The sequence below is a fragment of the Ambystoma mexicanum genome, chromosome 4q, assembly GCF_040938575.1.
Source record: "Ambystoma mexicanum isolate Mex_15411 chromosome 4q, UKY_AmexF1_1, whole genome shotgun sequence".
In the NCBI taxonomy this organism is placed as follows: Eukaryota; Metazoa; Chordata; class Amphibia; order Caudata; family Ambystomatidae; genus Ambystoma; species Ambystoma mexicanum.
In genome coordinates, this window is record NC_090928.1 from 1,043,358,814 (window position 1) to 1,043,372,502 (window position 13,689).

The following is a 13,689-nucleotide window of genomic DNA, read 5'->3' on the forward strand; positions in this document are numbered from 1 at the left end:
TGAACGTGTCATTCACTATACCCATCCCCGTCACAGGCCAAGACAAGGGGGCAGTGAAAAGAATCACGATCAAAGAAAAGAGGAAAGAGGGAAATAAAAGGAAATTAATATTAAACCCCCAAATGATTGTGTGTGGTGATGCTATGCCCAAGTGTCAGCATGCTGAGCGCCCCAGCAGGCCGAGCCCAAGATTGTGAAACCCTCAACAGGCTTTTCCCCCGCTAGCCCAGGCATCTGTAAATTCCAAGATGGCTACTAGAGATGGGACCCCTACTATCTAAAGTCCATCTGCCTATTGGTGAGGGCCTAAAGGCAACCGCCTGATCTTTCTTATATCCTCTGGGAATTTCAAGGTGGATCCCAGTCTGCGGTCCCAAAAAAAAAAAGTATCAACGTTTATAATCATGTTATCTGGAGCATCCTTTTTGCCGTTCTGTAGTGCTTACTGGTCCATTGCCTTGGGTTTTTGCAGCTGCTTTAGCCACAGGCGATAATCTCTGTGTTTCCTCCTCCGCTGCAATGATGCCTGGGCTCTGCAGTCCTTGACGAGAAGAGAACAAATATTGGCAAGCATTTCGTACCGCAGGTATGGAGGGGAAAAAAGTGGTACTTAGTACTTTTAACCAGGCACATGGAGGTGGGGGGCAGAGATGGGGACATTCCTAACTCCTTCACCCCACCTTTGGGGTAGGACTAGCTCTGGCAAACATTTGGCAGGCCTCCTGCCCCATTTTGAGAGGGGACCCTATGCCCCTTTTACAGGGTAATGTATCTGACCATTTCACACAATGAAGAGGAACTCCCACAGGTTTGGAGGAAGGGGGTTGAGACATAAAGACTACCAACTTTCTTGGTTTCTCCTGGATCAGATGGCCTGGAGCAGTACTTGCCTTCCTTCTCAAATATCAGTTCCACTGATTTCATTTACTGACATATATGGATGCAGGTAAAATGGCCCAACCCAATTACTCTCTCTGCACCCACTCTACATTAGTCCAGTAAAATGTAGGATATGTCCAGGTTCAATTGTTCTGAATACCCTATCCACAAACGCTTGCATCTTCCTGAAGTGCACATAAGTGTGGCTTGATGAATGCAGAGGCTAGCTGGAGATGCGTAGAATATATGGGGTGTGCAAACCATGGTTAAGTATGCATAGTACGAATGGCACAATGATTGTGGCTCAAAGTACAGGCGAGGGTGTGCAAATCTTCCTGCAAATGTCCAGAACTAGCCAGTGGTGTGCAGAGCTAGTCCGGGCTCGCCAGAGCTAGTCGGGACTGTGCACGTCTTTCCACAGTGTGATGGACTGTCATTTGCAAGTAGTCAGAGCCCTAGCATTATTTGACTTTTATTGATAAAATGATATGCAAGTCATTCGGTTTCTGAAAGGGGAGTCTGCTAATCAGAAGCCCTTTCATGAAGCTCCATGCCAAGACACAGTGCACCTTTGCTATACCAGTCTCCTGAAATCTGCAGCCCTGCTTCCCAGTGGCAGAGGGGAGGTTCAAAGGTCACATGTGCATCGCTGACAGCTGCTTTGACTGAAGGTCATTGCAGTCAGAGGTATTATTTTCAAGTATGTACCTCTGAACTAAAATGTAATCATTGCTGCTTTGTCAGTAGAGTGGCAGGGCAATCTCTAAGAATAATCCATAACTGGTTATGGTATGGTGACTGACACAATTATTAAAGCCACTTCAATTCAATATCATGCAAGTATCAACCCTGTGAGCCCAGGTTAGTGATGACAAGGTGAAGTATATTCAAGCCTAGCCTGGCTGTCTCCAGCGCTCCAAGTGGCACAATAGCCAGGATGGTGCCTTCCTTTGAGTCCTGGGAAGAAGGGTAACAGCTCCCCTCAGGGGACAGATGCTCTCACCAAGAGATCTCCTGGAAACCCTGCATCATAGAGGCACTCACAAAGTCCAGCCTCACACCAGGGTGCTGTACCACAGAGGGCAGCAGGAACAGGGTAAGAGGCAGAGTTAGAGTAGCAAGAGAGGGAAAGGTCGACCCGAGATGGGGTTCCACCATCTTGCTTTTCAGTTGGGGCACTTTCATGCAGGGTATGATGTAATAAGAAGGCAAGAGTCTCTTGTTTCAGCAACCAAGCTTGGACCCTTAACAGCAGGCTTACTTTTGTCCAATACCCAGTTGCCTTTATAAAAGGTGGGTCTCTATCAATCCTTCCTTGATTCATTTTTGGACTTTCAAGAAGACAAATAATTCACTGGACCTCTGCTGGGAGTGCATTCCATTCCTAAGCTCTCCGACAGAGGTGAATGCAAAAGGCATCCAAAGCATAGGAGAGATCTCTTGATGCCGAATCAATGCACAACGCCACATTTTTAACCTGGTTTGACTGCAAGGCAAGAACAGATCCGTCCAACCACCTAAGAACTTCAATAAAGTACTGTCAAGAGGCCTTATCCCCTGGGCCCAATTTCCAGGCTAAAGTGACTTAAAAGCTCACTTTACACTAATTTTCTTGAAAGACTTATCCTTTGAACAGTGACATTGCTGCAATTGCTTCGCTGATCACCACTTCTCAAGTACCCAATATGCAATTCTATACCAGTTCTGCATTTTCTGTGCTCTCTTTATCTGGGTGGGTTTTTGTTGGTGTTCAGTTGATCGCATTTTTGATTGTTTAATTAAAGTTCATGTATTTTTCTAGACGGTTTATTTTTTTATTTTAGAGTACTTGCAGCATTGCTGTTTGGATGTAGATCAGATTAGGGGACGGACACAGTGGCATTTTTGCAGGCTTTCCTTTTCTCCCACTCACAGAACCTCACTTTTCCCTAAATCTAAGAATATTTGAACCTATTCTATAAAGGAAACTCAAAGAAAAGGGTCTCGTCAGGATGTCTTTACAAATCAAAAAACGTCCTTTGTCCAGACTCTTTTACACAGTTCCATCAAGTACATACAATAAATTACTTCTGTTCCCATTTAATTTGGGTCCTGGGTCTCTCTCCCCCATTTAGATTTGTATGTCTCACCCCCGCCTTAGGGTCTTCTGTCTCTCACCTCACCTTGGGGGTCTTATACCTCTCACCCCGACTTGGAGTTTCACTTCTCTCACCCTGCCTTGGTGCCTGATTTCCTTCACCCTGCCTTGAGGTCTTGCTTCTCTTAGCTCCCCACACCCCCACCTTGTGTTCTTGTTTCCTTCACCCCCCACCTAGGGGTCTTATCTTTCTCACCCCACCCTGGAGATTCCTTTCTCTGACCCCACCTTGGGGTCTTTTTTGCTTCACTGCGACTTGGGATCTTTTTGGGACTCACCGCCTCTCTCCCGCTTCCGCGGGGAGACCGCATAGGTTTAGTCCCACTGCAGAGTTTCTCTGGAGAATCGGGGAGGTCGGCCCAATGCGCCAGCTCCTCTTTGTCTTTCTCCCAGCACTGTGCTTCAAACAGAGCTTACCCTTCTTTCCTGTTGTCCTTCTGCTGGTATCCAGTGTTGGGCTGCCAGTTCGCCAGTTGTCTGGTGCCTGAGGCTCCTTGCTGCTCCTCTTGGCCGGGTAGTCCCGGCTTCAGCTCTGCCAAGTTGGTTGGCGTTGCATGGTCTGTGCGTCCACGCCTCGCATACGCTCTGCGTGGTCTGCCATGCCTGCCAGGAGAAGGGTCTCTCTGGTTCCAGCTCTGCGGCCGGCTCTCTCCACCATCTCCACCAGTGATCAGTATTTTATCCTTCTTCGGTCAGGGGGAGGATCTTCCAATTGTGTTCTGGTTCTTGGTGAGGCGGGTGCACAACCAGCGGGTCACAAGCCATGCCAGTCATTCTGCCAGGTTGGGTCCAGTCGTTAATTAGATTACCTCCCAGGTAGCCAACAAAGGAATTTGAACAATGGGAGTATTATTTACATCCCTTTCGAGGAACCTCCTGTCCTGTAAATGGGGGTCTGGGAGGAGTCACCTCAAGTGGGATTCTGCTTGCCCTGTCCCTTAGGTAGTGTTGATCGATTGATTGATAGTTTATTTGTATAGCGCCTATACACAATGTGTTTCAAAACGCTTCAAGGCAGGGGAGGGAGCAAGGGTAAATACAAAACATTCTTACAAGGCCTTGAGACATTTAAGAATGGGCAATAAACTATCGTACTAGGCCTGACGACATTTCAAATAGTGCAAGAGGTATGACAATGATTGAAGGAAGGGAGGGGAGGGGAGAAAGGAAGGAGAGGAACCGACAAGCGACTAATGTACTAAGCCCGACGACATTTCTAATAGAGCAAGGGGAAAGACGGTAGGTAAGGGAAGGAAGGGAAGGAGGGGTGGGGGAGAAACAGAACAACAACTATCATACTAGGCCCAACGACAATTCTGATAGAGCAAGTGCAGAAAGTATGGGGGAAGGGAGGTGGGATAGAGGAGAAGGTACAGACAAGGAAGAGGAAGAGGAAATGATGAACAGTGAATAACGTGAAAAAGAAGCAAGGCAGTGTTGCAGAGATATGAACAGGTGGAGTGGGCACCACGAGAAGCAGAGGTCAAAACTGAACACCATATGTTGCAGAGTCAAGCATGTGCAAGTCAAGATTCAAAGTCAATTGAAGGGCACGACGAGGATCAGGCCAACAAGATTGCGAGATCTTTCAAGGAAGTCCAGAAGAGAACGACAAGAATCAAGATGGTTGAAACCAAACATGAGTAAAAAGTCAATTTGAATGTCAGCAATAAGGCGGTGATGGTACCAACAAATAGGGTGGTCAGACTGACTACAGGCAGGGCGAGATTGTTGAAGTATAGGGATGCCATGAGAAGGGGAGAGCAAAAGGTAAAGGAGTCAGGCATACAGACACAAACCTACACAGGGTGGGACATCAAAGTATAGGAGTCAGGCATACAGGCACATACATACACAGAGGGGGGGATAGCGAAATTCAAGAGTCCAACATACAGACACAAACCTATACAGGGGGGACAGCAAAGTATAGGACTTAGGCATACAGGCACATGCATACCAAAAATGGCGGGCAGGGGGCAGCTGGATGAGGTGAAGTGGGAGTTTGGGTGGAGGGGGAGATGTGGGAGGAGACCCCCCCTGACTCGGCTGGAAGCAGAAAGGGGCCGTCATTGTGGGCCAAGGATGTCCCACCTTCCAGATTGCTGCAATTGACAGAGGGGGCCAGGGCAACCAGCGGGGAGGGGCAGAGGTTGACCCAAAGGAAGGACACAAGATTTAGCGGAAGATGGTCAGAAATCATGGAGGGCTCGGAGAACAATGAGAAACCAGTTTAATACCGGCAGCAGAGAGGGACCCAGAGGTGAGCTGTGCGCAGAGCGTACCATGCAGTTGTCAAAGTTAGAAAGTCAGGCGCGGCATCACATTTAGAAGATCTTGCTGCATCAAATGATTGTCACGTACCCAAAAGTAAGAGTGCTCCAAATAATCTTCAGTCTTACCCCAGTAATTGCAGGCTACAGGTAGATCACATTGTGAGGAAGGCTAGGGGGCATGATGATAGAGAGTGGGAGGTAGCAAGGAAGTGCGCCACAGTATCTTGGATGGCGGCCAGGACCAAAGAGGATGCAGAGGGCCCCAGGCTCGGACAGGGCCAGAAAGGGATAGGCCTGACCCTTTGATGAGGCCCTTCGAGGAGCCTGCCGGCTCTGACGCTGGCAGGAATGATGTTACACAGCCAGCCAATCAGGGCAGGCCTCCTCGACACTGGAGGCCTGGTGAGGACAAAAAAGGAAAATCCACCAGCAGGCTACCATAAGTACCATAAGCACTCGGCTCGCCTGCCAGCTCCGACGCTGGTATGCATGATGTTACACGGCCAGCCAATCAAGGCCGGTCTCCTCCTCCTTGCTGGGCCCGGAAGGGCAAACAGAAGAACAGTTGATCTTCTGGACCTGCGCACATTAGCCATGATGGATGGTCTTCTCTCAGGGATATCAGAAGTGGGAAGGTGGGTGACCGGAGCGGGGGGTGGGCAGGAGGAGGGAAGGGAGTAGGTGAGTACAAAAAAGGAATATCCACCAGCAGACTACCTTAAGTACTCGGCTCGCCTGCCAACTCTGACGCTGGTGGGCATGATGTTACACGGCCAGCCAATCAGAGCAGATCTCCTCCTCCTCACTGGACCCAGGAGTACAAACAGAACAGCTGATCTTCCGGACCTGCGCACAGCGGCCATGATGGAAGGTCTTCTCTCAGTGACATTGGAAGTCGGAAGGTGGGTGACCGCTGTAAAGAAGCCGCAGGGAGGGTCTGTACTCCCGCTCTCTATATGGTAGAGGAGAGGCACAGAGGACCCCTGCCAAGATTCTCTATTATTGGTACGTGGTCGAGCAATCAAGGCCTAGCTTCTCAGAAGGTGATGCAAGCTGGTTCTTAAGTATAGTGTAGTGTAGTCCCCAAGCACCCACAAAGGAATTTCTGCACACTGTATTGGTTAAAACACAGTCTTTATATAATTAATATTCAAGGTTATATACAATATCACGATAACGCACTTTGTACTCGGTTATCTATAATGGCAAATATACAGTTACTATTAGATCTCTTTGAAGTGCATCAACTGTACTGTTAAATGGCACACAAATCAAGTCGTAAAGGAAACCAACAATAGAGGTAAGAGGAAAACAGTTGGTTAGAGCAACTGGCAGAATACTGGCCCCTACCGAGACACAGTTCTGTGTGGAGATCCCCCCCCACCTGGGCAACCTGTAGAATAAAGAGATTTCACAAGCCCATTCCAGATATTGATCATACAAGACTTTCCAATAGTTCTGCAACCCCAAAGTACCTGGCGTTGTAGCGTTCCTCGTCGGGGAATCGACGGCCCTTCTTGAGTGTCCTCCCTTTAAGGCAGGAGTCACAGGTCGTCGAACGTCCGACGGAGAACAGGGTGAGCTACGACGGTGAAGTTGCAGCTTCGTTCCTGGCGGTGCTCGTTGACGGGGAAGCGTAAACGTCCTGCAAGGAAGAGGCGTGCGGGGCACCTCGATGTCGATCGTTCTGGACCGCAAAGAGTTTGGAGAACTGTGGCCCAGCAAATGCGTCGAGTCGTTGGCGTCTCTGTGGTCTTTGGGTCGCGGGAAACCCACCGGCGGATGCTCCTCGGCGCGTCGACGGTCTGGCTTTCTCCAGTGGGATAAAGCGGCGACGATGCGGACGAGAGCATCCTTGAATCAAGAGTTCTTAGGCAAACAGGAGCACTGCGGCTCCGGTCGTCGACAGTGGCAGACAACAGTCCGGGTGCTTCTCCTTGGGATTCCGCAGCAGTCCCCATCTCGGGTCGGCAGCCTGTCAAAGGTCTGTCTACCAGGGAGCTTTGGCAAAGATAAGATGGTGCACGATGGTCCCTCGTAGCTCGGGAAGAGGGCGCCTTACCAGGTCCTCTCTGGGTCAGTCCTTGGAGACACAGCAGCTTTCAGATTGATGAAGGAGAGCAACAGCAATTCTTCTCTTCCAGCAGGTTTTCAAGGTCAAGCGTCAGTTTCACTCCAGTTACCTCTTTGTAGTTTGGCCTTCAGCTCTGAACACTTCTAAACACGACTCCTAGCAGTGAGAGGTCTCCAGATATATGTCATGACCCTTGCCCCTGGCCCTCACTGGCAAGCCAGCCTTCCAGTTAGAGCCAGGTCAAAGGCCTTAAAACCTCATCCAAGACTCTCTTGGAGTTAGTGCTGGCCCCCTTGGCACCGGGCTCATAACCATCATGAAGCCCAACATTAGAATTGGAATATTTACCTTTGGCGGGTTCAGCCAAGATGTAGGCACACACATAGCTCAGTTACAAGGAAAGGAGCTATGCGGTCTAGTCTTTTGGGTGTAGCAGGCCTGGGACTATTTTATACCTGAGACTATTTAAACCACACCCAAAAAGCAGAACATGCTTTGCGTTATTCTGCTGTGGGCAGCGGAACGCTCACCGTGTCCAGCTCTTTGATGCCAGCTTACCTGAAACCAAGGACCTGCAGAGAGAGAAAGAACACTACGAAACCTACCTGGAACAGTATCCTGTCTTCAATCCAACACTGACTTCAGTTCAACTCACCTGAAGGTACGAACTCCATAATCCGGCACTGCATGCATCCTGGAGTACCATAACCTGGAAAGAGGAGAAAGAAAGACAGCATTAGTAAGAGTTTACTCACGTTTCCTCCCGAATGAAGAAAGCTACACAATTCTTACCTGGGTAGTCATCTCCTGGTCAGTATCATTGCTGGAACATAACGGTGCTCTGCAAGGAACATTGCAACCTGCAAGGAGAGAAAACACACAGGTTAGCAATATAAAAGGCGAAACCGCGCCACGCATCGCCCATTACTCACCGGACAGAATCGTGCACACCGCGCTTTCTCCTACCGGCCCATGCTCATCTTCAAACTGCATGACAACACCAAAATACGTTTCCATAACTAAAAGGAAAGAAGCAAGACATTATTATTCGAACTAAGAGGAACATAAGAACTGCATATAAAGACTGTAAAGCAGCAAAACCTACAGAGTCGCAGCAGGCCTGGATTCCCACAGGGGGCTTGCACCAGTGAAGTAACTTGGTCGCTGCTTGCCCCCCACATCTACGCGCCCCTGCCACGAGGAGCAGGACGGAGAATCCACCGTTTACAATATTAAGGTGAGGAGAAGGCCCAAGGGGGAGGAAGGAGTTGAGGCCAAGGGAGGTGGGAAAACACAAAAACAATCCGATATTGAATCCAGCTCTCCTATATTGCAGACCCATCTTTAACCAGAGGCCTTACCAAGGGACCGGGAGAGGGTTCGAGAGTGCAAATCATCCAACCAGGGCTGGGTGCTGTCCCCGTGGATACCAGGTGAGCGTAACAATATACTGTTGATCTCCCATTCATTCCGCTGGGTCACACTCGAGCATCCAATCACTACGAAAGGCATTCAGCAGTCTGTCAGCCAATCAGGCGCACAGTGTATTCAGGCCATTCTTCTCCATCCAGACACTCATAACACAGAATTTGGATTCAGACAAGTACCACGCCATTCAACACTACACACTGCATTCATACCAGTTTCGGGCAGGGCTGTCTCAGTCATTGTGTCAAACACTAGATACCAGACATCCACAACAAGAAGTGCATATTCGTCACACACTTCATTCACCCAGGTCCCACCCACAGGTGTAACCACAACATATGGTCGTTGGGAAGGCTCCAGCCATTCTTGTCGGCACCCAAAAGCCTGTCAGGGGGAAGGGACAGAGTCGGGGCTTCAAGGGACTTCGGGAAGATCAAGGTAACAGGTGATGGAAGGCAAGAGGCCACGGGGGCCATTTTGTCTCCATCAGAAATCTATCGATTCCAATGACAGGGCCTGGGCATGGAGGACCCTCAGGGAGGGCACCAGTCATTTCAGCAAGGAGCTGCCACCAGCCCGTACCCTGCTCTGTGGGCAACACACAGGTGCCCAAAAACATACACATGGGGCACAGGGTTGTACCTCCACCCATGGGTGCCATAAGGGTATCCCATGGGTCCGGTTACCAAAACCAAAAGAGAGCGCTGCACCGGCAGGAGTCCCACAAGAACTCCTGCGCGGAGAACACGACAGAACACATGATAAAAGGACAAGGATACAGAGGCCCTGTCCCTCCGATGCATTTCCGATGCATTTCCAGCATCACAACCGCCAGGGGGGAGGAGGGGCTGGTTGTAGGGTGTGTCGAACAGGTAAGGACAAAAAAGGAAGATCCACAAGCAGGCTCCCTTAAGTACTCGGCTCGCACGCCAGCACAGACGCTGGCGGGCAGGATGTTACACGGCCAGCTAATCAGGGCAGGCTTCCTCCTCCTCGCTAGGCCCAGGAGGGCAAACCGAAGAACAGCTGATCTTCTGGAACCGCGCACAGCGGCCATGATAGAAGTGTTCTCTCAGGGACATGTTAAGCTGAGCAGGTTCATCTTCCTAGTTCCAAATGGGGTGGCACCAACCCCTTGGAGGAGAGGGGACGAATTTCTTGGATTCATCACAGTTGCTACTGTTATATCCCTCCTGAGAGTATAGTATACCCGTGGCACAGGTTACTACAAAAGTCGAAGGAGGCATACCCGTTGGGCTGTGTCCGTTTTACCTTTTAGATTGGGATCACTGTTGGTTTAGAAGTGGTGTGGGGTTGAGCAATATATTGAGCCACTTCTCATTCCTGTACTGCTGCAAAGTAGTAGTCATTTTGTCACAAGCGGTATGTAGAAATGGCTGAGTTTGTGCAAAGGAGGCCCGATGGGTGCCCAGTAAAGAGTGTAAAGAGCACGAGTAATGGCGTTCAATGTGTAAGCGACTTTTGGATCAGGTCACCATCTAGTGTGGTAAGGCCTAGGCTACTAAGAATTGAGATTGAAGGAGCCTGGTGGACTTCTAAGAAAATGTATTAATTCTTAGCACGGGCATTGCTCAGCAGCAGGCTAAAACATCTCAGTGTATTATTACTACACTTCAGATGGCATTAATGCCAGAGTGGTACTCCTGCCTGGCAGAGATCTTGATCTCCCTGATGCAGACCCTGGAATGCACAGGGACCCGGTATGCTCAGCAAAACAAAGAAGAAAATGGGATGACTCGAACCTACTGTATGGTCAGCCAAATTAACTACTGTTTGCCCATTATATATAACTAGCAAAAGTACCAGTTCTCCGAACGGGTTCTGTAGACAGAAATAATAACACTCATTAACTGTTGAAAATGAATGATCATGTAGGTTGCTGTTCCTGCTTACCACGGCGTGGTGAAGTTCGCTGCGGTGCAAATATCTCGGAAATCGTGCATCCTACGGCCTTGAAAAGTGGTTGGACCTCAAGTTTTGTTCCTCGTGTTAGGACTGGTTGAGAAACAACATTTTTTCTTTCCCTTTCCGGTGAACAGGGTTTACGGCTTCATTGGCAGGCATCATCTCACAAAAATCCTCTGGAAAAGTAACTTCACCCAATGCGGTAAACATGTGGAAACTTCTGGAATGCTACCTCCCTTCACCTTCGCCTCTCAGGTCCATTCACATTATACATTTTTTGTTTCCATTCCTGGTGAACATGGTTTATGGCTTTGTCGGCAGGCCACACATATTAACTTTTGCTGAAATCCGGGGAAGGGGGTGGGGTGTCCAAATGTCATGCAGCCAGTAATGTCCTGAGGATATCTATGCAAAATGTGGTGCAGATTGGGGAAACGGTGTGGAATTGCATAAGGAACAATGCTTCGCTAAACCACACACCCACACACAGCGTTTGACTTTTATATTAATAGATTCAGGGTAGCTGCCCTTGATCAAAAAAACGTGCAGACATAACACTACACTTTGATGGTAGCAGATATTTTGAGCATGCCATCATAGGATGGGTTGAAATCTAAGCAGACGATGCCCTTTGTTTGCAAACTAATTAAATGTAAAGGAAATTAATATTTTGATCCGAGTACTGTACAGGAGTGGAAGGTGAAAAAGTATTGGTTATCGTGCAAGATATTCATTTAATTTTCGGCACATAAGTTCTCACAGATCGCAATATGTTTAATGATATTCCAAGCACTGCTGTTAAGATGGTAACACATAAAATGAGGTGTCAATCCGGGCGCTTGACAAGCAGAGTCATAGAACCCACTCAATGAGTCACTGCTGATCCATTTTTAGAACAGGTTAAACAATAAACATTCAACTTACAGGTTCTTTTGCTTCTGCTTCCTCCCAGGTCCCCCAGTCAGCTTCTTCCCATTCAGCAAGTTTTCCTGTAGTAACAAACAAAGAGGTCATATATTTAAATTGTGTGATGTTCAAAAGAAACATGCTTTTTTTATTGATACAGTATTTGCCAAACATTAAGGACAAGGTTACAGAAAAGATTTTGCAAACCATAAATTGCAGACTTTAAAATTCAAAATAAATTGGTGTTCCCCTATACTAGCGACCACATTTTATTTTATTTGCATAACTAGTTGCTTGTGAAACATAATGTGACGTAATCGTTAATATAATGCAAATTTAGAATCAAAACATCACTCTGCTTAATATCATAGGTTCTGAGAGACTGCCTTCTAGCCGTGGACTGTCTAACTCAAATTGCCCCCCCACCCCCCACAATAAGTCCACCCACTAGGCCTTCTCAGACAGTGCAAAATGTGGGCATCACCTTTGGCTTTACATTTTATACATACAAAAACCATGCGGTCAAGAATGCTTTTTTTCACCCGCAACCCCATCAGTGGGATACTGCCACGTTTGACAGTACCACGACAGACTGCAAGATCATTGGCACTGGTCCTCTTCCACATTCACTATTTTAATGGTATTTACGGTGGGTTTCCAGTCAAGATCATGGCCACGCTGCAAAGATTAGAAATTCAAAAAGCGAAATGGTATGATCACATAAAACCAGCTGTTAAGTAACTACTGGCTTCCGACCAAAGGGAGGGTGGGATTCAATATGCATAGCCTGCACAGTTCTGCAAGGCAATGCATTCCGGTTCCTAAGCAAACTGTTTGGACCGTAGCAATTGATCAGACACCAAAGGGTGGATTATGGAAGCTAACTGTTTCTAGTTGGATACAAACAATTTGGCAGAAGAACATAAAATAGCCAAGGATGAACCCTGTGGACTCTCCATTTACCTGCATACTAGGAGACCATACTTGTCTGTTACTTCTACACTCTCGTTTCAGCCTAATATTTCTCAAAATTTAATCTCCCAGAAATTGGCACAATAACCTCCCTCCTCTCACAATGCTGCCTAGGGCCACTGGACTCTTATAAAAATCCTATTCAATTCTGTTTACAGTCAGGTACACCTGCAAGCCAGCATCCTGGAAGATCGCTTCATGCCAGTCTCAGAAGGCTTTCAGAATTCATTAATGGACAGATTTAGTCAAAATAAAGCTAAACAGTGCCATAACATGGGTTGCCCTGCTGGACCTCCTACCACATGCTCAGATTTCCTTTATCCATAGAGACCCTCTTTTCTTTTTTATCAACAGTATCAGGGGTTGTTTCAGATTTAAGCCAATAAACAATAAAGTATAACAATGATTGCTAAACTACACCATTAACCAAATGTTTAGCTAGCTCCTATTCAAATCGAGGGTATATAATACAATGTTTCTGATGGTGGTGTGACAAGGCCAGTGTCCTGACCTTGTCCAGAGGGAATGGGGACCCCTCTCAGCCGGGGGTTGTCAGCCTTACAGGTAGAAATCCAGATCCAGTCCTACTCCTGTGGAGGACAGTGGCAGTTGAGGGCCCCAATTCCTGTCCCCCTCCCTGGTGACAGTGTTTCTAAGCAGCCCACCTTCGTCCCATGCCATACCTCCTTGACAAGATGCTTGCCAGTCTTTTTGTACTTTTTCCAGAGAATGAACATCAGAACGAGAAACCAACAAGAAGTATCCAAAGGGGAGCCCACTTCGAGTGCCCCATACCAGCCACAGAGAACCCACAACAGGACCACCAGCTAGCTCTTCCCCAGAGTCCAGCGATACCTTGTCATCAGAAAATAAACAACAGAGGGGAGGAGGGGGCACAGCCACGCCAGCTGCGCGTGGCAACAAGCCATGCAGTACTGCTGAATGGTGACGGCGAGGAGACACAGTCGCCACTGACTGCCCTAAAAAACCAGGTCTGGACCACAATATTCCCTGCTCACCATAGAAACAGTTACTTAGAAAATGTGATGTGGAGGGGATGTTATTGCGTCGCTTTTTAAATATCGCATCCATAG

At 48.0% G+C, this 13,689-nt stretch overlaps 1 protein-coding gene across 1 annotated transcript in view; it reads right to left on the bottom strand.

The window, feature by feature from the left end:
* RAB3GAP2 (RAB3 GTPase activating non-catalytic protein subunit 2) overlaps positions 1–13,689 on the bottom strand; it is a 2,371,691-nt gene that overhangs the window by 2,193,390 nt on the left and 164,612 nt on the right. Inside the window, exon 2 of the mRNA XM_069608591.1 lies at positions 11,642–11,706. Coding sequence (XP_069464692.1) covers positions 11,642–11,706 — 65 coding nt within the window. The remainder of the gene's footprint in view (positions 1–11,641; positions 11,707–13,689) is intronic.